The 23,884-nt window shown below is 37.4% G+C and overlaps 2 protein-coding genes across 2 annotated transcripts; both read right to left on the bottom strand.

Moving 5' to 3' along the window:
• Nucleotides 1-766: 766 nt before the first annotated feature.
• mybbp1a (MYB binding protein (P160) 1a) lies at nucleotides 767-13,569 on the bottom strand. Its single transcript, XM_056744841.1, has 28 exons — nucleotides 13,554-13,569; nucleotides 11,085-11,332; nucleotides 10,399-10,494; nucleotides 10,229-10,312; nucleotides 10,057-10,131; nucleotides 9,525-9,632; nucleotides 9,211-9,401; nucleotides 8,874-9,041; nucleotides 7,993-8,110; nucleotides 7,013-7,305; nucleotides 6,685-6,795; nucleotides 6,476-6,601; nucleotides 6,143-6,349; nucleotides 5,701-5,809; nucleotides 5,505-5,595; nucleotides 5,262-5,425; nucleotides 4,841-4,984; nucleotides 4,359-4,496; nucleotides 4,112-4,285; nucleotides 3,694-3,851; nucleotides 3,453-3,587; nucleotides 3,097-3,178; nucleotides 2,869-3,000; nucleotides 2,215-2,283; nucleotides 2,007-2,120; nucleotides 1,804-1,902; nucleotides 1,587-1,711; nucleotides 767-1,353 (listed from the first exon to the last, which is right to left on the bottom strand). Exons 1-28 carry the CDS (start codon nucleotides 13,567-13,569, stop codon nucleotides 1,026-1,028), a joined length of 3,903 nt encoding a protein of 1,300 aa, XP_056600819.1. The 3' UTR covers nucleotides 767-1,025.
• fgf10b (fibroblast growth factor 10b) lies at nucleotides 13,276-23,471 on the bottom strand. The gene is made up of 3 exons (XM_056746661.1): nucleotides 22,949-23,471; nucleotides 14,290-14,393; nucleotides 13,276-13,942 (listed from the first exon to the last, which is right to left on the bottom strand). Exons 1-3 carry the CDS (start codon nucleotides 23,250-23,252, stop codon nucleotides 13,751-13,753), a joined length of 600 nt encoding a protein of 199 aa, XP_056602639.1. The 5' UTR covers nucleotides 23,253-23,471; the 3' UTR covers nucleotides 13,276-13,750.
• Between the last annotated feature and the right edge of the window lie 413 nt (nucleotides 23,472-23,884).

Here is a 23,884-nt window from a genome sequence, read left to right as displayed (position 1 = left end):
ATGAATAAGAACTGTAGTTATGTATTATGACTTTTCTTCTGTTGAACACACCAGAAGATATTTCGAGAAATGTGTCGGTGGTTTTGTGTTCACACAATGAAAGTCAACGGGGTCTAATGTAGTTTGGTTATCAACATTCCTCAAAATATCTTCTTTTGTGTTCTGCAGAAAAGTCAAAGTTAATTTTAATAAATTACAAAATAATTATCATTCTTGGCCAGTGTTGGGTGTAACAGGTAATTAGTTACTGTAATTTAATTACTTTCCCCTTGAAAGGGTAAATTTAAGGGATTCTTTTTCTGTAATTAGCTTCTGATGTAATTGAACTAAATACAGAGTAATATATTTAAAAGTAAAAATGACATCAAAATTATAAGTCTAATTTTAAAATGTTTTAATGTGTCCTCCTCACATGTGTATTGTTTAGTCAGTAAACAAGATTCATTTATGTGGTTATTTATTATTTATTTGAATGAATTACAAAGCCATTTCATGTCTATCCTTGAATAAATTAAAATCAAGGTTAATATAGAAAGTAATTATTAAAAAGTAATGAAATACTTTTTTGGAGTGAGTCTCTTGTATAGTAATCTAATTACACAATTGAATATGTTATTAGTAACTAGTAATTCATTACTTTTTCGGTGTAATTACAGATATTATAATTCCTTAGTCAGTCAGTTTCATTAAAATAAAAACATAATCGAAATGCAATGACTGCCACACACAGATATCAGTTTGTAAGTAAAAACACAGACACTGCATATTAACAATAAAAGCCTTTTAGTCTTTCATCTATTGCTTTTTACAAAAGCTGTATCATTCAAAAGGCAAATACAGATATATGAAATATCAATACAGACTTCTCACATAGGCTGAGATTATTAAACAGAAGAGCTGATGTCTTAAATGTGAATACAGCAGTGGATTTATCAACACTTTTAAACAGAAAAACATCCATGTGGAATCTTTTTGCAAGCAGAAAAAACATCACACCAGTCCAGTAATCCTCACACACCGTCCACTTATTTCTCATCCCCTCCCTTCTTTTTCTTTTTGTTCTTGTTTTGATTCTGCTGTGTTTTGGCCTTTTTAGCAGGCAACTGAGCTGCCGTCTCTTCTTCTTGCCGTTTACGTTTCTTGTTCTTATTTTTCTTTTTCTTCTTCTTCGCTGCTTCTCCAGCTGTTGCTTCAGCACTTTCGGCGGCGGGCGTCTCTATTCCCTCCAGTACCGTGGACTTCATCCGATTCTTGCGTTTCTTTGTTTCGGGAAGGAATCCCTTTTTCTTATTTGCAGGCTTCTCGGTGTTCTCTGCCTCCACGACTTTCTTCACCTTCTCTATCTTCGGTTTTCTACATAATATAGAGATGTTAACGTGACGGAATACAAATTCATGATTATATGTGCAACTGCACTGAATTTACAACAACAAACACATGCAAAGACGTCTTTTCAATTATCAAATTGAAATAACATTTTAAGCTTTGTTAGTTGCTTTGGATAAAAGCGTCTTCCGAATGCATGAATGTAAATGCAAACGTTATACCACCGACGCTACAATTAAAATAACAAAACGATGACTTACAGAACGCCAAATATTCTCATCACGCTCCAGTACGTGTCCTCCAGCTGTCCTGCTTTCTGCAGACATCCATCTGCATTCATGGCCTTGAGAACGTTCTGAAGAACATCCAAATCAACCGCCATCTTCTGCTCAGACAAAATAGAAAAAATATTATTCAGAATGCAAATGCTGAATCTCTGATTATGAGAACTGTACGGTATGAAAGCGGATTTATAACCTGATTCTTAGCGGTTTTCAGAAGATACTGACAGAGTTCCAGAGCTTTGACCGTTTTCTCATGAAGCGCTTTGCTCTTGCCCTGCACGTTCTCAAAAACCTGTACGAAAGAGAAAAAGTCACTCATCCCATTGAGACTGCTCCCGGGTAGAAAGCTGATTACAAACATATGAACTTTGTTGAGACGCGTGAACTTCAGCGTACCTTAGTGATCTGTTTCACAATCTTCTGATAGAGTTCAGTCCACTGACTGTCGGACATGAGCTTCTTCACTTCTTTCGACTGCAGGGCTTTGAGCACCATGAGACACGCCTGACCCTAAAACAACCCACCAGTCAGACAAAAAAGTGAGCATTATACGTCATGTCAATAACACAACCAAAGATTTCCGTTTATAGAGCATTTGATGTACCTGTTGATGGTCTCTCAGTCCACCGGTGATGTTTTCCACCGCAGTGTCCAACAGGTTCACACACAAAACCTTCAAACGCATGAAAAACAGATCATGTGACGCATCGACTACATGTAGAATATCACATCACAAGAAGAGCAGATTTCAATATAAACCATGGCTTATTTAAGATATTTATTTCAGAAATATTCAGTTTCATCAAATAAACACATCAAGAAAATGTGATGACACAATAAAAATATTACTCTTCCAAAGTTCTTCAGAAGTTAAATCAATTTAGTAGGGTTTTTACAATGCGAGGTGCACAGACACGCTTAATCTTTATACACTGCCGTCTGCGCAAACTGCGCATGCTCTTTATACAGCTATAAAGTGAGGCGGGTCCGCGCAAACTGCACATCCTCTTTATAAACCAGAGCGCCACAGTTTTTCTGATTTTATATTCTTTAAAAGAGTTTTAAAGCAAGGGACGTCTTTACACAACGCTAGCTGCGCAGACATTCTTCTTTATACACTGCCGGCTGCGCAGACATGCATCTTCCATATACAGTTATAAAGTCCGGCAGGTCAGCGCATCCAGCAGTTAACTCATGAACTGTAGTAAATCCTGTATAATATTTACTATGGTATTGTTTAGAAGCCACGTGGACTCACAGGCAAGCGGCTGAAGAGGTCGATGAACATGGCTCCCGTCAGAGAACTTTTCCTCCGTGTCATGAAGGACGTCAAAGCATCTCTGAAGCAAGACGTGACCCTCTCTACATCCACATTACCCATAGTGCTACCCTGTACACAACACACACAGACGCAGACAAACAGAGTCGTCCTCAGTATAGATCCTCACTGAATATTAAAAGCATGATGTGAAATAAGGTCTCGTACCTCAGACTCTGCTGACTTTTCGTTTGTGGAGTCCTGTTCGCTTTTCACACCTTTTAACACTTTCACTACATACAGGGCAGCGCTGAGAAAAAACAAGTAACGGTCAATCAAAACCACTAAGAATAAAAAGATACTCAACGTAATCGAAAACGTAATTTTTATGTTGAACACGCAAGAAGATATTTTGAAGAATGTTGGACAGCATTTTTTCTACTATGGTAGTCAGCGGTGACCAAGAATGGTTTGGTTACGAGCATTCTTCCAAATATCTTTCTCTGTGTTTATCACAACAAAGACATTTATACAGATTTGGAGTGAACCGTCCGTTTATTAATAAATATTCCAGAACCACTCACCTGAAGTAATAGAGCGACACAGATGAGTCTGTGATTTTTTGAGTTCGACCAATCAGGCGCTCCAGCATCTCATAAAGTTCCGCCTCTCGTCCTTTAGCGTCCCTGCAGTAATATTTGCCACGACAAAGCTGGTTCCTGCCAATCATAAAGATTTCTTGATTTTATTCAACAGCACCAGTTAAAAAGAACATCTGTATCTGCAAATAAATGAAGAACTGAAAAAACACATTGAAAATGTCACCTGAAAATGTCAGCGGCTCTGCGCAGGTAGTCTTGCTCCTGTTGGCTGGCCTCCGAGCTCATGCCGTTCTCGATCACGCTGAGCAGCGGCTCCACCAGCCCGAGAACAAGACAACTGCTGCCCTGTTTATTCAAAAAAATCTCCACCATATCCAGAACCTGAATTTAAACACAAAACACGAGATTCAGATGTTATTTAAACGTTTAAACATCAAACATTTCTCATCAGATTTACTCAAATCCAGATTATTTAACCTCGACAATCTACATTTGTTTTACACCTCCATATATTCTTATAATTTACATCTCATTTGTTACTTGTTTTATTTTGACTTAATTAGAAACATCTGAGAACTCCATGAAATCTCTCGAGCTATAAAAGAGCGACATCTGAGCGTCGAGCGGACAATAGCACTTACTTTAATCTTGAATTCTCGTACGAGGGCCTTTTCCTTTCGCAGTCTGTCCTTCTCGTCCTTTTTGGCTTGCATCCTCTTCTTCTGCTCCAGAAAGAGAGATGCCAAACTTCCATCCAGCTTCATCATACCTTCATCATCCAGCTCATCTTCATCGCTCCCGTCTTCCTCTTTGGGCTAGTAATGAACACCAGAACATCCGTCATCGCCGATGCATTTTATCATACAACAAAAGTGTTGATGTTCATACCAGAGCGTTCTGACCCTGCAGAACCTTCATCAACTCCAGCCGGAAGTTCTGATCCATCTCCTCTCCTTCCTCCATAGCCTCATCTTCATCCTCCTCCTCATCATCATCATCATCTGAGGAATTAGAGTCTTCTTCACCCTGATGAGATAAGAATGAGATTAAAATAACAGTTGTGTGGGACAGTCTCCCATGTCTCTCATCCAGAGCCGTTATGTAGTTTTGTTATTATTTAGAATTATAATTTCTAAGAATATTTTTCGTTTTAATTGGCGTTTGAAAATGCACAATTTTTTTTTTTTTTATTTAAATTATTAATTGTTTTTTATTCCTAGTTCTAGCTTGGTTAAAAAAATATGTTAAGGTAATTTTAGTGCCTTAATCTATTTCTGTGTTTATTTTTTTTAAATCTATATTTGTGCCAATATTTTATTTAGTTTTAATGAACAAAGAATAGTTTAATAGTTCTAGTAAACTTAAGTTACCTCATCCTTGCCGTCTTCATTCCCATCCTCATCCTCATCATCTTCATCCTCATCCTCCTCAACTTTGTGTTTTTTCTTCCCTTTCTCCTTCTCGTCGGTCACCGAAACACCGCTTTCGTCCTCATCTTTGTTGGGATCCAAAACCTGATGAATATGAACCCAAAATGAACCGTTTTTATTTCCTAATACACAACCCAGCTTTTGTGCACAATTCATGCGACACATCATTTCCAAAGAAAATACAAATCTCCACCTGCAAAACTTTATATTGATGATGTAACTAATGGCACATGGGAGGGACAGAACAAAAACTAACCAATAGCAACACGGGCTAACTTCCACGATCCAATCGAAAACCTGTAAAAGCCCATTTTCATCTTGACGTTATTGTGTGTTTGATGATGTTTAGAAGTTCTCTTACGTTCAGGATAGAGTCGAGCGCTCCTTGATTAACCTCAGGGCAGATTCGGGTGAAGACGATACGACACACGTTACGAATGAGTCGACTGGGCTGAGACAGAAGTGAGAGGAGGATTTCAACCACCACCTCCACCCAGTGCGGCTCCTCCTCGGAGCTCACACTACCTGTAACACACAACAATCATCAGAGAGGCTGTATTTACCCACAAACTGTGGGTACCTGTTGAATCCTCAGATGTCATACCTGTAGCTTTCTTCTTTTTGGGTTTCTTAGCCTGAGCCTTTTCCATGCAGCTCCGCAGGTCCGTCAACAGCTCAACGCTCTCCTTCGGATCCTGAACGCATGGTCAAAATCAATTCTCAAAACACTCGACACTGGAGTTCTTATTTGGATTAAACATTGAAAACAAATGGTCGTGTAGAACACGAATCACTCAAACCTTGAACATCTGAACGCCGATGAGCAGAAAGAGATGCTGGAAGGCGGCGTGTTTGGGGGACGGAGATTTCTTGCATTGTTTTCTCAAAGCCTCCACAGACTCCAGCAAGCTGCACACGGTTATGTTCACGGTTATTTCAGAGATTTGTAACTATTTCATTTAAATGATATTGTCGTGAATTCTCAAAACATAATTAAATCTGTCAATTTCGTATTTGTTATAACCGGTCACAGACCCTCGTCAACTTTAGCGCTCATTTTGAAGTCTGCATCCTCCGGATGTCGCATACGGACGACAACCTTCTATAAGACGCAGCATGTTTTTTATAAAAATTCCAATTTAATGCTAAAATCTTCTCCGTTAATGGTTAATAACGATCATCGGTTCTCCATTAGAAAAAAAAAAGAGCATCTCTAATTTATTGTAAGATTTGATCGAGTACCTGTCCCATCCCTCTCTCTCTTCAGAACTGAAGCCCTGAATGATCTGGACGTGTTTGCTCTGGTTGAGGAGTGTGGCAGCATACTGCACCAGACAATAAATCCACAAAGTACCATCTGCTTTCACTCCCAGAATCCTCCTGGAGTTCTGACCCTCCGTCTCCGAGGCGTCTCCTAACACGGGCATCGAGTTCAAGCACTGCAGGAGACTGAGGACACGTGAAGTGTGAGGGGACAGCATGAATTACATTTATCAGGTGTTTTTATCAAACGCGACTTTTAACATGCATTAGAAAAAGATGCATTTTCGAACTAAACTGAACGGCGGGTCATACCTGAAGAAAGCAGAAGCGATGCTGGCTCGTGTTTGCTTGTCTATAGGCACTGAAAGCGCTCGTGTCGTTTCTGGAATACCTGAGGTGGGTTTCTTCACATCAAAAAATGCATGGAAGAAAATAAACCTGCAGAACAACACAACATGATCGCATAGGATCAGAACAACAGAGGTCACGTGAGCAACATACATAAGAGAAAGATGCATCACCTCGTGATCTTCATGACCAGATCCTCGTCTTTCTTAATCTGATGGTCTTCACCGATGAAGGCGAGACGCTGTATGATCCATTTACGATAGCGGGTCAAACAGTCTTCGGTCCTACAGAAAAAACAACCAAATTTAATATGAAACAGACGTGAAGCAAAAATGCTTTAAGATGACAATTACTACAATGTTTGATTTTAAAGAACGCTTGGAAGCAAACAAATTTAGCCCACATTGACTGAAAACAAAACCACAGAGACATTTCTCAAAATATCTTCTTTTGTCACAGGGTTTGATTCGCACATGAATAAAGGATGACCGGTGAACTCACTTGACTTCAGTCGTGTCCTGGTTCCCCTTCTGTCTGTGTGTGGTGAAATCCAAACACGCGTCCAGCTGTGGATTGCAGAACTCCTCTATAAGCCACTCCGTGTATCGCTGCAGTGCGGACGGATCCATGTGCTCGAGCACCTTCCAGTGAGACGGAACCACGGGGAAACCTCGGTTAGTGAGTCGAGAGAAACCCACCACGACGCTCAGCTGTCTGTCAACATCACTGCAGCGCTGGAGGAACTCGCTCACGTATCTCGCCATCTCTGGAGCGAACTTGAACCGATCGGGCAACTGAAGACAAACACACACAATAAACAATCAATACAATACTTGAATTACAAGTAACTGAGCGAACTTGTGTTCAATAGTGAAAAGTTATATATATCAAATATCGCTATGGTTTGCCATAGGTTAAGTAAGGGATAATGTACAGGCAGCCGGTCGATATCAAATAAGCCCCTAAGGCTTATTTCGTGATAACTGTCGGCTGCTTGTACATTATCCCGCTTATTACACGGCTACTTGCCACAGAAAACTGGACATCAAATTTGAAATATTGTATTTGCTAGATTTTACCGAATGCTGCTGTCCGCGAGGAAAAGACATTTAATTTCGGTTTAAAATAAGAAACGACGTTCAAACGTCACGAACAGGCAAATTGGTTTAATCATTTTCAAATATAATGTCATGTATGTTATTAAAAGACGTATTTCTAATTCATTTTAATGTAATATTAAACTGTCCAGCTCAAAAAGATTTGCAGCATCCAGGTTACAGGTTGTTATCAAACCAAATAACCTGCACTTGCTTGGACTGCAGAGATCAAAATCTCAATCATATAAATCATTTTTAAAGCTAAAAATGCAAAGGCTACATTATCCAATACCTAAATGTAAATATAAAACCTGTACAGTGGATTAAACAGAAAGGATAAAGAGATCATCGAGAATGAGTGTGATGATGATACAGACGACAGACCTGCGCAGACAGCACGTGTCCGCCATAATGTTTCATCACATCACCGGACAAAACAAACTCAAGCTGAGAGACGGACAACAGCGGCAGTGCGGCTCCCAGCAGACGAAAACTCAAATAACTGAGAAACAGAGAAAATAAAACATTTGTGAAAACAATACTGTACGTTTAGTATTCTTAAGCCTCCACTATACTAAACTGTAGTAAATTGTACTTATTAATAAAAAAATTCAAGGAATACTTCAATGTTTTGTACGAGTATCCTAGAACCATTAACACAAAAACATAAACATACATGTCATGTATATAATGTATAATTAGGAAACATTTCAATGTATTTATTAGTATTTATCAATAATTGAAATAACATACGAGTTTATTACATTTTTGCTTAACTTTTTTTAATCTATGCATGCATTTATTTATGACATATATCAGACATATATTATGTATTATATATTATGTAAACACAAACTTTTATTCTTGATGCGATTAATCATGATTAATCATTTGACAGCCCTAAAACTAGAACTGCAAAGAATTGATCGACTGTTGTTAATACTGTAGTATATTTTAATGTTCTCTATGGTAAGGTGCAAAGACACTACAATACTTTGGAATATGACAACAACTTATTACAGTAAATAATAAAGCATAATGCAGTATTTTTAATGTGGAATAACACGCCTTTGATTTACAAATGTACAAATATTAACATGTTAACGATTGAAATGAAATGGGCCATTTCACTGAATTTAACAGCTGAATGATTTGTACACAGGAAACATCAGCATCAGGTGAGTTTGAGCATTTCTCTGGGTGCTAATCTACTCGTATTGGTTCATGTGATGTCGACCTGGTTTAATATAAGACACTAAACTCACTGTGTGTGTCCGGGCGTCTCAGACATCATGCCTTTGATGATAGCTTCGGTCCAGAACATCTCAAAGTTCTCCTCACGCAGAGACGCCTGCAGCAGATCTAAAGCCACCGGCGGCAACACCGCCTCCTTCTTAACAGAGCGAGCGGCCATCTTCAACACACCCACCAACCTGAGAGAACACAAACACGCGTCAGACAAACTGTGATATTATAACGCATTAAGCAAACAAGTTTCAGTGCTTTCTCGTCATATAACAAAGAGAAAATATAAAGGGCATGTAATAAGCCGTGGGAAATAAGATAAACCGGACTATGATGTAATAAAAGAGAAAGACTGACTTTGGCAAACTCTCTCCGGTGATGACGGTTGTGGTTCCCAACAGTTTCTTCAGTTTTTGGGGTTTGAGGACTGAGGGAAACTTGTGTATGGCCACGAGGAGGAGCTCTAACTGCTCAGGCGTGTTGAGGGCCGAGGTGAGGTCAGACTTCAGGGCCTTTAACAGCACCTCCTCGAAGACCTCCGTAGACGTCTGCGCAACACACCAAAACACAATTCAGACCTCAAAGAAACACCTTGACATTTCATCTGATTTTAAAAAAAGAATTCGATGACACGCATGAGGTCAATAAAGCCAATTAAAGGAAAGGTTCACCTGTGTCAGAATGTCCACTAAGGTTTTTCTGGGCAGATCTCTCAGGTGTTCTCTGTACTGAGACAGACTCTGTAGCACCTGCACACACTCCAGCAGAACCTGCGGCTCCTGAAGGTCACATGACAGATGGATGAGATGCAGTCGCTGGATTTATTCCACCAACTCCATACGCATATGATCCACACTGACTTATATTGCACACTTATAAAATAAAAAAATAAAACTACAATACTCTCGTGTAATTCCTTTTAAGTTGATATGACTAAGAGGGGAAGGACGGCGGATTTAAAGCATTTTAAGATCTTCACCGCTGACTTTAAAGAGGTTATATCAGATATAACTCTCTCACCCTTCAATAATGCAAACCTTGGGATATAGAAATGAATTTATTTAGATGCTGACACTTACAAGGAATCAAAACGTGTTAATATCAAGTGATATTATGCAAATGCCGCTTATGTCAAATTAAATATTCAAAGGTATGGACGTCCCCCATCGCCATCGGAGTTCAAATATCCGTATGAAGTTTTACCTTCTGCAGACGTGTAGACTGAGACAGGGCGAGAACTCCAAAGAAATTTCCGAACGCTGCATTTCGGATCAATTTCTGTCAAAGAAAAGTTTTGCATTGTGTTCTCGGGTATGTAAAAACAATTCACCACGAAGGGGATATTATGTTCCCAGGTGAGAGATGTATTCCTCACCTTCTTGGCTGTCTGGGGTTTGTGCTTTTCTTTGATGCTGTCCAGCGTTGATTTAAGAGAGACCTCCTCGAAGACGCTCAGCAACTTCATGGGGAAGCAGTAACGGTCAAAGACATTAAAACCACACTTCTCCTGTAAAAAAAAGGTGTGTGGATGTAACAAAAGCTTACCTGAGCCAATGCTACGCTGTACCCGGAGCGTGCATCCTCTCTTGTGTGAGACAGACCGTCTACAAGCCTCTTCAGAGAATATTTCAGCTCATCCGACTGCGAAAACAAAATAAAAATGAAAATGACAGGAGACTGTCTCGAAGCCACAGATGACTACTTTTGCACTTGTGTATATGATTGAGTGACAATAAAGGGATGATATTTTGATTTAAGATGTTTTCATACAGGACATGTCAGATGTAAGTGATTCTTGACATTGAATTCAGATTTACAAGCTGTCAACCTGCCAATGAAGTGCACAATTTTCATCAATAGGATTATCATGATGGCAATGACAGGAGGATATTGGCCAGCTAACTTATTAATTACATAATTTTAAATCTAGTGCAAATAAAAAAATCGTCACACTCTAACACGAAGAATTTTGAAAGAATCAGACATAAAAACTTCAAAGCAACATATATTACATGAATGATTCTAATAATATATAACACACTCAACATTTGTATCTATCCTTACAGTCCACGTGGGTACATCGACAACTTACTGCTGGTAACTATGTCGTTTTATTGACAAATTATTATAGCAGATAAACACTACAGACAGCAACAAACAAGAGTTAAACTAAATAAAGAATAATGTAAAGTGGACATCAAGATGTTCACACGTGACTTTCGCCCCAATACCTTCTCAGACTTCTTCAAGTGTTCAACGAGATTCTCGATTGCTGCGAGGCGGATCTCGCGCTCGGGCTTCGCGATGTCCCAGAAATAATCGAGAAATTCCCGGTTCTGTTTAAGAATGCCTTTGGCATCGGTCACTTTAGGTCTCACGGTTTCGGTATCCACTTCTCCCATGTCTATGTGCATCACTGCGACCAAGAGAGTGTGGCACACGTGGGGAGAGATCGGGAAGGCGTGTACTTCCGGCGGCACTTCCGCATAGGCGCGATTTCAAAATAAAAGCACTCGAGCTTAAATGACGTGGGAATTTGTTTGAAAGGGTTAGTTGAATATTGCGAGATTTTTTATTGATGATAGATGGGGGGGAATCATTTTCTAGGACTCTTCAGAAATGCAAAAGTCATGGGTTTGATTTTTGTTAAGTTTCTTTCTAAAAATGTCTGCCTAATGCATTTTGATAAAAGAAGGCCAATACAATCATCTATTCTAAGGGGCTTCTGGATAAGACAAAATAATCATATAAAATAAAGATACTTTACTTCAAAAAAGATTTTTGTAATTTTATAACAAAACAAGCTTTTTGATTTATGCCTAATTCTATAATTTATTTTTGGAAAGAGCTTTAAATTTGTTGTAAAACAACAGGGGGGCCTTGAGTCAAATACATCAGAAATTCACTGTACTAACAAGAATGTCAAGACAAATTAATATCTGATGTTTGATGACAGCGGGGGTCATTCAGTCTCTAAAACTCTAGAAATATCCTGAGTAAACCAGCATGACAACCACTAATAAGGAAAGGCCGTTTAAATCAAGTCTGACCTCCCCAAAAGGCTTCAGGGGGCCACAGCGGCTTGCCCACCCTAGTTAACCGAGTGTGTGTGTGTGCGCACGTGTGTCAGCATTTCTCATTAGACGATTGGCCTGAAGTCTTTTTCCACATGTTTCTCTAAGCTGGATCACATTATTTGACTGAGTGCCTTTTGCTTCTAAATTTTCAACAGCTATTTAGATAAAAGATAGAGAGGTTAACTTCCCGTTACAGAGCGTTGTTTCTTTCTGTAAATGGCTGAGTGTAATGGAAATAACACAAATGTTTATGCAAGTGGATGCAAAAAGTGTGATACTTAACAAATTCTGTGATAAGAACTGAGGAGCGAGTGGAAAATTTAATGAGGTTTTTGGGATTCATTAGAATGTTTTAGTAACATTCTTCTAAATGTTGACGTTTTATTTGAGGTCACACTTGTTTGTCCCATAATCATTTATAACCAAGTAGCATCCATGACCCTGTCAACTTAAAATGTACATGTAGTCTTACAAGATAACAACTGCAATGCAAAAATGTGGTCATTATTATTATGGAGATTATATATGTTTAATTGTAAAACATTAAGATATAATGGACTTTATTTTAGTCTGAATATTATAAATATTAACTAAATAATATGTATTATGAAAATATTATTAAGATAATATTTATAATGATTTTCATATATTATTTTTTACATATGATTTTTTAAATCATAATTCTCGAAAGTGATCCTCAATGCTGTTATTAAAAAACAATATAAAGATTTGTGCACTAAATCAGTCTGAATATTATAAGTTTTATCTAAATAATATTTTAATAATAAAGCATTACTTAGATAATATTTATTTTATTTGGACTGATTTAAATGTACAAATCATTACATTGTTTTTTAACAACAGTATTGAGGGTCACTTTCGAGAATTATGATGAAAAAAAAATTGAAAAATAAAACATATGGAAGATTTAGGGTAAGAAGAACTTGTGTTTACTTTTTATATTTTTATAAATACATTTTATGATTAATTACATATTATTTTTAAAATGTAATTAATTAAATTATATATAATTTTGTAATATAATTTGTTAAATTACATTTTTTTTTATCATATATATTTTATTTGATTAAGATTTCAGATCAAATGTGACCTATGTCTTATTAGATTTTTCTTACACCATTAACTACATCCAGAGTCTAAGATGTCTTTTGGCCTGAACAATCAAATTAAAAAGTATGAAAACACAGAACTAGGAGCATAACAAAATAGATTTTATTTCACAGGAATTAAAGGAAGTTATCCATTTAATATGCATTTAATATGTTTTTAAAAGTATTTTATTTAAATACAAATAAATAATTTACTTTAAAGCAGTCCGAAACAGTGCTTCAGAACAGATACAAATTTCTCATATGTTTTCACATATCCCCAGTTCCTCTCTCTCTCTCTCTCTCTCTCTCTCTCGCTCTCTCTCTCTTTCTCTCTCGTGCAGTACGTGTAGCTTGAGTGCAGCTACAAGATGTTCAACAGTCCATTAAATAAAAAAATAAAAGTAAACAGACCTGTTAAGAAATGTGATTCTATTATTAAGAGCATAAAGGAAATTCTTGCACACAAAATCCACAACTTTAGTTTTGCGGTTATCTTTCCTCGTTCGTTGACCTGCTCTCCTGTACATGATACAACTCAATATAAATTTGTGTGAGAGTATAATGTCTAGTGCCAGCAACCGAAGAGCAAGAAAGGTGCAAACAAACACTGAACATCTCAAATGAGCACAGACGTTATGAGGAGACAAAGTCTTTAATCTCGTTTCGATCTGGATAAGATCTCTCTCTGTCTCAGCAGCATTTTGAAAGTCACACCACGATGGGCAAGAAGTGTGTTGCCGTGTTCCTCCTGCGAGTCTTTCTTCCGCGGAGAGGCCTGCCGTGAGCGCTCAGACCCACAAACATCTGACGCTTCTTGTTCCTCCACTGGGCAGATGCGTACGTGTTATACCCGTTCTCCTCGATCCGCTCCTTCAGACGACAGTTTACACCGTAGCTTCTCTGGAAATATACAAAGCAGATGGAGTTCTCTGTTGAGTTTCATTTACGTAAGTATCAACTTAGTCTCAAATTAGATTTTTATTGAGGATGGAGGTGTAAAATGAACGTAGATTGTAGAGGTCAAATAATCTTGATTTTTTTGTAAATCTGATAATGAGATATTCTCTTCTGAAACTCTACTGACGGAGACATTTGTGACATTTCTGTCTCTCAGGAGAAACATTTGAGATGCAGACGAGACCTAATAAAGTTTCATTTGCTTTCCATTTTTTCATTGTTGTCTAGGAGAAGTACTTGAGATCAAACAGAGCTCTCATCTGTGATTTCGTATTATTTTGAGTCCTCACCGCCCCATGCAGCTCTCCCTTCTTACTGATGGCCAGGTAGAGGTTACTGCCCAGACCTCGGATGGCGACGATCCCGATATCCACTGATGTGATCTCCAGAATACCTGAAATACAACGAACACGTAAGAATCCTCTCATTTTCTAGACATCAGATGCAATGGAGATTAAATAATTATTTTTGTTCAAGTCACACATCTACGTTTCAGACTAATGTCTCCATTATTGAAGATCTCAAACTCATCCAGAATATTTGACCTCTACAACCTACTGTACGTTCATTTACACCTCCATGCTCTTCACGTGTTTCAACCATCACACTCTCATTTCTTTCTCTTTTTCTTTCTCTCTAGCAACTTTAGCAGAGACATCTGACACTAAATAAATTAAAGTGATAGTTCACCCAAAAAGGAAAATTCTGTCATCATTTACTCAACCTTTAGATTGTTCCAAACTGGGTAAATTTCTTTATCCTGGTGAATACGAATGGAAGATATCTGGAAGAATGTCAGCAACCAAACAGATCTCATCCCCCATTGATGAGATCTACTGTATTTGGTTACTGACATTCTTCCAAATATCTTCCTTTTGTGTTCAGCAGGATAAAGAAATGTACCCAGTTATTACAGATTCTTGTTAGTTTTGGGTGAACTATCACCTTAAAAGAAGCACAACTCAAAACTCCACCAAATCTCCTGATGATAGAGCAACATCTGAGCAATGAAATCTTCCTCTGGGAACACAGCTCTCTCTCTCTCTCTCTCTCTCTCTCTCTCTCTCTCTCTCTCTCTCTCTCTCTCTCTCTCTCTCTCTCTCTCTCTCTCTGGATGTCATGTGATGGCCTGATAACCCCTCTGGTTACGGGTGTGAACCCTCGGGCTGGAGGGGGGATGTTGCTCTTTGATCAGTGTAATGGTGTTGAAAGACATTATTATCATGATAGCTAAAGTTGCTGCTCGGAACAGTTCTGTTGCCCCCTATTATGGGATGAGGTTTATAAAGCCACAAACGCTTCTAAATAACTTCAGAATCAACTTTTATCCCTCTTATCTGTGCTATCTTATGATTCCGCTACATTTGTGTCCACTTATGATGTTTGATTCAGTTACATTTGCATTTAAACAATTTTGTTACATTTTCTAATGGATGAGGTTGTTAAAAAAGAAATAAACCATCTTCATTTTTATCATATATGATATCGCAACAATTATAAGGTAGTTGCTTTTATACAAATGTTTACATGAATCTGTAATGTGTGGATGTGAAAGAGTGAATGTGTGCGTGTGGGTGCACATGTATTGTCAGTGTGTGTGTGAAGTCTCGGGTTCCAGGTATCAAGTGAGACGGTAAAACTATCTGACTGTTCTGTGTCCTATCAGCTCAGGATGAAAGCATGAAAGAGCGAGAAACACAGACAGCGTGACATTGAGATGGATTATAGAAGCTTCAATGATCGGTGATCAAAGAGCAGAGAGACACCAGACTGCAGATGAATGGAGCTCTCCCACACACACAGAAAGAACGGCTAACAATTTCAGGTGAAATCAGGTGTAAATATGATGTTGACATACAAGCCTCCCATATGTTTAAAACCACACACATTCAAATCTCATTTGGATACAACTGACTAAAATCCTGTCATCAGTTTTTTACAAATAAAAACCATGGTAAGCACAAATGAACCGTGGGTTTATTACAGTATCAATGTTATGTGCAGTAAAACTGTGTTTATACAAACTGGAATTGATATGTGACCCTCGACCACAAAATCCGTCTTAAACACGGGAACATTTTTCAGTGATATAGCCAACAAAACATTGATTGGGTCAAAGTTATCGAATTTTCTTTTATGCCAAACATCATTAGGATATTAAGTAAAGATCAGGTTCATTTACCCTAAATATATCAAAACTTTATTTTTGTGAGTAATATGCTATGCTAAGGATTTCATTCGGACAACTTTAAAGGTGATTTTCTAAATGTTTACATTTTTTTGCACACTCAGATTCCAGATTTTCAAATATTTGGCTGTATCTCATGTGTATCTCAAAGTATCAATGGGTGGTTATGAATCTCAATTAAATTTTTATTTATTTATATTTATATATATAATAATTTGTTGTCCAGGGTCACGTATGTCAAAAAACTTGTGTTTATTTTAATAAGACGTTTCAAAAAGTGGCACCTGAAGTTGATTTGTACACTACGTAAAGAAATAAAAATACGAACTATAGGTTTTATTTGATCAACATTTTTCAGTCACTAAGAAACTTTAGTTTTTATTTCATAGTTTCTAACTGAGGAAAAGGCAATACAAAGAATACGTAGGTGTATCTAAACTTTCAATAACTACTGGTGTCTCTACATACAACTTTAAAGGTTCAAAGTTTTCACTTTACAAATAAAAGTTCTTCACATCGATGCCATAGAAGAACTAAATCTCCATCAAAGATCACAAGAACTTTCCGTTTTTTCATAATATAAAGAAGTTATTTTTACTATCAAGTACCTTTTGTGTAGCAAAAAAGGTTCTTCTGGAATCATGACACCATTATTTTTAAGTTCGACCCTAAACAAACCCCAAGAGAGCCAAGCCAGAGAAAGCAAGCCAAGTCATTACAGTAAACCTGTTTGTAATCGCCTGTATGTATATTTAACACATACAATCCAAACACCTGCACGAGAGAGAGAGAGAGAGAGAGAGAGAGATCACAGCAGATGTGGAGAATCACGGCGGGAGGTCAACATTAAACGCTCAGTTTTTCTTTGCATGCTGCATGTTTTCTGGAGCATGCCACGCTCGGCTGCACGTCGTTACTCAACGTTAGGTTCAAGTTGTTTTGTGGAGGTGCATTTTCCACAGCGCTCTGCCAAAATCTACCATTCTTTATAGCTATCTGTGTCTGGTGCCTGAAAATGTTGTTTTTGCCATGAAAAACAAACAGTTGTAGCAAAGCACCAAACAATGTTGCATCACGTCTGTTGGTACTGATACACGGGAGTCTGCTTTTGTTTTATTGTGTCGGTGGAGACGCGACGCCATCTGTGGAACACATGGCAGCGGTCTCGCTCTGTACTGGTGGTCTCCTGGACGTCTGGCTCATGCCTGAAGCATCCAGACGCGCTGACAACTACAAAGACGATGTTTGAGGACATGATAATTGAGACGCAACAAATAAAGGTTGCCTTAAAACATGAGATAAAGATTTGAGTTCCACTACATTTATTCGTTTGCCAGGCGCTTTTTTAGAAAGTGACTTACAAGTAAGAGAGCATTCAACATTTGTTGACACGTTTTGTTCAATGATTGACATTTTGTGTGTGCATTTCTAAATATTGTCAAAAAGTGTCAATATATGCGGTCACAATTTACAGTCTTTCTGAAAAAACAGAATCACATACAAAAAATTGGCCTATCAGATATAGAACAAACAACCCCAGAGTTATTAACTTTGTTTAGTTTTATTAATATTCAGAAATTAGCTTTCATTTTTAGATTCTGTTTTTATGTTCATTTTAGTTAAAGTTTTATATATTTTGTTTTACGATTTTGTCATTTCACTATTTTTTTTTTTTTTATGCTGCTATAATAGATGAATACATTTTAAGTTAGTTTTATTTTATATGAAATTTTGTTTATATTATAATTTTGGTGCTTTAAACTTATTTCAGTTTATTTCTGAGTCAATTTGTTTTCGTTAAGTTTCATAATTTGTATGCCAATACTTTATTTAATTTCAACGAATAGAAACTTTTCAAAGTTTTAATTTTAGTAAACTAAAATAACCTTGGACCCACCCTCCCCCTAATTTGTGACCAGTCTTAAGGGTCAATTTTTCAAAATTGAGATTTTTACATCACCTGAATGCTGAATAATTAGCTTTTCGTTGATGTATGATTAGACAATATTTGGCCTAGATACAACTTTTTAAAACTCTAGAATCTGAGTGTGCAAAAAATCTATTTCTTGCGAAGATCGCCTTTAAAGCTGTCCATCAGAGCCGCCATTGCAGACTGTTACTAAGAAGAAACAGGTTTATTTTAACACTCTCTTTTGGCTTACTGGTGCAATGACGTTGTGGAGAATAGATGAACCTGAAAGCTGAAATTATAAACTTTACATAGATACCAAACTTGCGTAGGTGGCAGCAGCGAGGGAAATTTGTAGGTGTGTTTCCGGCCATTTTTGTTAGCGATTTTGCTGCATCCACATAATCAATAAAGTTTTATATATTTACCATTGAAAATTTACAAAATATCTTCATGGAACATGATCTTTACTTAATATCCTAATGATTATTGGCATAGAAGAAAAATCTAGAATTTTGACCCATAAAACGTAATTTTGGCTATTACTAAAAATGTTCCCGTGCTACTTAAGACTGGTTTTGTGGTTCAGGGTCACATTTGGTATTGAGACAGTGCTTCAATTCACCATAGTTTTACTGCAGTAAAATTGCACACTTTAAATGTATTTTTTGAAATACCGTCCCAAACTGTACAATTACAAAAAAGACAGCAAATTTACAAGAAAAACTGGGGGAAAGTGTAATTTTACAGGAAAAAAAGTTTAATTCATGATTATCTCCGCGAGAATCCCACAAAAAAGCTATTTGAAACAATTTTGAGATATCATACATAGATATTGTATAACATTACTGTGTATAATAGATTTTCTAGATTGTGGCTGTAAACCTGCATATGAGTTTTTCTTCAGTGGAACACAAAAGAAGATATTTTGAGAATTTCTCAGTGGTTTTGTGTTCATGCAATTAAAGTCAAAGGGGTTCAACGTTCTTCAAAATATCTTCTGGTGTGGTCTGCAGAAAGAAAGTAATTCGGGTTTGACATGAATAAATCATTTTAAGCAGATTTTTCCTTTTTTAGTTCACTGTAGTTAACTAATGTTAACAAAGTAACCTTATTGTAAAGTGTTATCAATTCAATTATCGTCTGTTCGTTCTGCATCACGGTAATCGGCATGATGTCACTCACCTCACAAAACCCTTTGTTTCTCTCTTTTCCAGCCAATGGGGCTCTTTCAAACGTGTGACATCATTCAGAGGTATCTCAAAGCATGTCTTGCCTGAGGAGAGCATCACTTCTGCAGTATCCATTTCCATAAACACTGGACCTGCGCTAGAAAGACTCGTGTAATTTCACCCGCTCGCCATTATTCTTCTGTCCGCATCCCATTGCTGATGGTGAATAGACGCTCACCTTTGATGTGTCTGCGGTGATATTCACATCACGCCATTCATGAAACCTTGCCCACTAACAGAAGCTTCTCTGTCTCTGGCCGGATGTGTCGATAATGTCAATGGTAAAATAATCTGGATTTCAGTAAATGTGATGAGAAATGTTTGCGTTCATATTGAGATTTTCAATAATATGAACTTTTGCTTGCGGACTTGACAAATCCAAGCTCAGTTTTAAACATTGTTGACATCTCTTCTGAAACATTTCTGCCTCTATCTCAGGATCTGAGAAGCAGATGAGATTAAGCAATATTTTCCCTTTGAAAGAGCAACCTATGAGCATGAATGTTACCCTTCTGGATCAAAATGTCGACCGCCTCAAAATATCTGACGACGATTCATTTGACTCAAGTCTGACGGTAAAGACCTTCGGTTTAATCTGATGTTTAGCCTCTCATGAGACGCTTTGAGACGCTTAAAGTTAAATGCAGCTGATGAAGAACACGTGTGTCTTTGCTGCCGATTCTCATACACACAAACAGACGTTTGTAAATTCACAGAAACATGTGTTAACTCCTATAGACATAAGAACAAGCAGCTGTGCTGTACACCACTTCAATAAGAGACATGCTTGTGAATGCTGTAAATGAGTTGTAAAATTGGAAAAGACTCAATGAGTGTGTGCGTGATGTTATCAGAGATTAGGATATCAGTAGGAAACGGACTCACACGCACACACACACAGTTTCTGATAGATATTTCCTCTGTCACACAACCACTGTCACAAACACACACATTGAAACGTAAAGGTGTTACAGTAAAAAAGGTGTTACTCTATATTATTAAGGTTATTCTTTATAATTACTGTAAAAAACTTAGAGTAAAAATGCGTTTCAGTGAGTTAAGTGTTACAGTCAAAAAGTTTTACAGTTGTGGTCAAGTGGTTAGGGAGTTCGACTCATAGCCAGAAAGTTGCTGGTTCAATTCTCAGTGCCACCAGGAAATGACTGAAGTGCCTTTGAGCAAGGCACCTTACCCCTGTTTGCTCTGCAGTGATAGCTGCCCACTGCACCCTACTTGTAAGCTGCTTTGGATAAAAGCGTCTGCCAAATGAATAAATTTAAATGTAAATCTCATTGTCTCATATGATACTCCTTAAAATTATAACACTTTAAGGTATTACAGTAAAAAAACATTACTGAAAAAATGCGTTTTCGTGAGTAAAGTGTTACACTCTAAACGTTTTACAGTAAATCTCATTGTCTCATATGATACTCCTTAAAATTATAACACTTTAAGGTATTACAGTAAAAAACATTACTGTAAAAATGTGTTTCCGTGAGTAAAGTGTTACACTCAAAAAGTTTTACAGTAAATTTCGTTGTCTCATGTGATGCTCCTTAAAATTATAGCACTTTAAGGTATTACAGTAAAAAAAACATTACTGTAAAAATGTGTGTCCGTGAGTAAAGTGTTACACTCAAAAAGTTGTATAGTAAATCTCATTGTCTCATATGATACTCCTTAAAATTGTAACACTTTAAGGTATTACAGTAAAAAAACATTACTGTAAAAATGTGTTACAGTGGGTAAAGTGTTACAGTCAAATGTTTCTCCTTAAAATTGTATGGTAAATATATAAACTTCCTCTTTACGATAAACTGTCATTCCAATCCATAACATAATTAAGATCATTTTATTCTTGTATAAAAAACTTTAATTCAAGAATTTGCTCAAATATCATAATCACATATTTCAGCAAAGTTTGAGACATTGCCGAGCTCGCGTCTGAAAGTCTAGCGAACACTTTTAAGACGTCACTTTTGGATAAAACCTTGGATCGATATCCAATTTCTCACCCAAATGTATCCAATAATTTGGATAGACCATACTTGTGTGATTACAGAGAAAAGTGGGTCTTTTTACATGAGAAATATTTAAGGAACAGGAGACATGAGCAAAAGCTGAATTTGTTTTCCATTTATCTCATCACTCTATTCACTCTTATGGGGAAAAATGTTATTCTATTTTATAATTTAATTTATATTACTTATTACTAAGTATTACTAAGCACCAGAAACATATAAATGTGTCTAAGAGAGATGACCCCCTGCCATGACCTGGAAAAGGAAGGGATGTCACACGCGCACACACATACACAAGCACGCACAGAGGAAACAGGAAGACTCTTATCTGCACATGGACTCCATATGAGCAAAGCCTAATAAACTTTTGTGGGTAAAACACATTCTGCATCTCACTAAAATACAAGACATCACCAAATTACTTCTATAATTACAGACACTGTACAGTATATACAATCCTGGAAACTCAAACATCAGTCTTTAGGATACGTTTATGAATTGTCACTTATGTTTTATGTGCCGTATCCGACTAAAAAATGTCTGACAGTATGTGGGTTAATGACTCTGAGATTTCTGTGTGTTAGTCAGGACAAAAATAAAGCAGATTTACACCCAACTGCACATTTCCTCAGACGCTCCATTCATTGTTTGTTTTATTGACGCAGTTCATTTTATTGATGGAGTTTAAACATCAACATTATTATTCCTGTTTGGTTCCACATGTCGACTCACATCCAGACAGATCCTTTTATGCCCAATAACATCAATGGGTTACACTTCTGAGTCAATCATGATTAAAGTCTGTAATGTAGATTCAGACAGAAATGGCAAGATTTTTTTTTTACAAATATATTCACATTAAAAATAGACTTTTTTAAATGTTTTTTAAATCATTGTTATAAATTTTTTAAGTGATGTTTTAGAATTGCAATACTATTACATCGAGGAACGTTTATAACAGTCTTACACTTTCAACATTCACAACAATATTAGTCTATAGGAATTAGGCTATAGGAATTCATGAATGTACCCTCAAACAAAATATGGGTTAATTAAACATATATACATTTATAAACCTATATTTGAATTGGATTGTACATTAACTACATTAATTTAAAGAATCTAAATTAAAGAATCGTTTAAGTGTTTATGGTATAATTTTATACAAACTTCATAAAAAACTCATTATACTCTTATATTTCAAACTAATATTCTTGTGTTATTTGTGACAGACACTGTGGTCTGTTTACAATACAGACAATTATGCTGAATCATTCAATTAATTACTTTCCTCTTTTTATTTTATGTTCACAATTTTTCTAATATTTACTGAAAAGCTGTTTTGCAAAATGGAATATAAATTGTTTAAATCATAAAAATGCATTTGAACGGAATTGAAAAAAGGTGCAAATACACTTTTTATTTCATCCTGAGCTTTGTATTTTGAGGTTTTATTAACATTTTTGCGAATTGCAACAATCTGCACACCCACATTTCCAGACATTCTCTCCTCTAAATTCAACGTCAGAATGATTTTTCTTGCTCATGTAATTGTCAAACCCCAAACTGTAAATGATGACTAAACTCATAAGAACTCACTGTAGGGGTCGTCTTTGCTCTTGGTGCCGTTGACTCTCCCGTCTTTCCCGATCCTAAGAAAGAATTTCTGGAAGGAGAAGAGTTTCCTCTGGCGCACGTCGCCCTGCAGGTGAACGTAGCTGCGCACATGCCGCCCCGAGATGGTGGAGTTGGTGACCCTGTGCGGCCGGTTCGCCCGACTCCCTCTGCGATGACACGCGGTGCCCGATGAGAGGACGACAAACACCAGCAGAAGATAAACGACACACGCCGTCCGGCATCCAGACACGGCGTTACTCACTGTCCATCTCATGGTATTCCACATGGAACAACATGCTGCTCATGAAACGTGCGTGGATTCCCAAAAAACATGAACCGAACTATAAAGATTCTGGTTAGACACGCGGGAACCTCACCGATCCCATTTGGGAATCGTTACAGTGCTTATTCCTCTCGGATTTCCAGTGAGTTATTCCACGGGCGAATGTCAAAACCAGCCGGTTCCTGGCATGCCTCCTCTTGATGTGATCTACCTCCAGCGAGGTTTCTCACAGCGTTCCTCACCCCTCCCTGATCCCGTCTGTCATCCTGACTGCCTTCCTCTATTCGCGCACACACCGCTCGCCCCTCCTCGCCTCCCCCCCCTCCAGAATTCCCTCCGTCTGTGGTCTGCAGGTACAGGGTTTGTGTGATAGGGCTTTTGTGAATGACTGTTATCTGAAACTCTTTGATAGTGGACAGGAGAAGAAAAGCTTAGACGCTGAAAAAGCCAACAGACCTAACCGGAGGCCACCTTTGATTGGTCCCGTCTGAAGATAAGAAGCTTGCTAATCGTCGTGTTTTGAAAATGTGCATTCGCGTGATGTGCGATCCGTGGGTTGAGATAGAACGGTGTGATTTACACAGCCGGCTTTTTCCTTTGCATTGATCTCACGGTTTGTACGGATGAACTGCGGA

This window comes from Triplophysa dalaica, chromosome 4 (genome assembly GCF_015846415.1).
Source record: "Triplophysa dalaica isolate WHDGS20190420 chromosome 4, ASM1584641v1, whole genome shotgun sequence".
In the NCBI taxonomy this organism is placed as follows: domain Eukaryota; kingdom Metazoa; phylum Chordata; class Actinopteri; order Cypriniformes; family Nemacheilidae; genus Triplophysa; species Triplophysa dalaica.
The sequence above is the reverse complement of the archived record's forward strand: the minus strand, read 5'-3'. Positions and strand labels throughout refer to the sequence as shown.

Excerpts from the sequence above, each read along its gene's own strand:
- fgf10b (XM_056746661.1), bottom strand. The coding sequence starts at position 23,252 with ATGTGGAATACCATGAGATGGACAGTGAGTAACGCCGTGTCTGGATGC. Across the intron at positions 14,394-22,948 it reads GAGCAAAGACGACCCCTACA|GTATTCTGGAGATCACATCA; the intron begins GTGAGTTCTTAT and ends GTTGTATTTCAG. Across the intron at positions 13,943-14,289 it reads AGGGAGAGCTGCATGGGGCG|AGAAGCTACGGTGTAAACTG; the intron begins GTGAGGACTCAA and ends GTATATTTCCAG.
- mybbp1a (XM_056744841.1), bottom strand. Across the intron at positions 6,602-6,684 it reads CTGGTCATGAAGATCACGAG|GTTTATTTTCTTCCATGCAT; the intron begins GTGATGCATCTT and ends GTTGTTCTGCAG. Across the intron at positions 4,286-4,358 it reads TGCAGGGTCAGAACGCTCTG|CCCAAAGAGGAAGACGGGAG; the intron begins GTATGAACATCA and ends GTTCATTACTAG.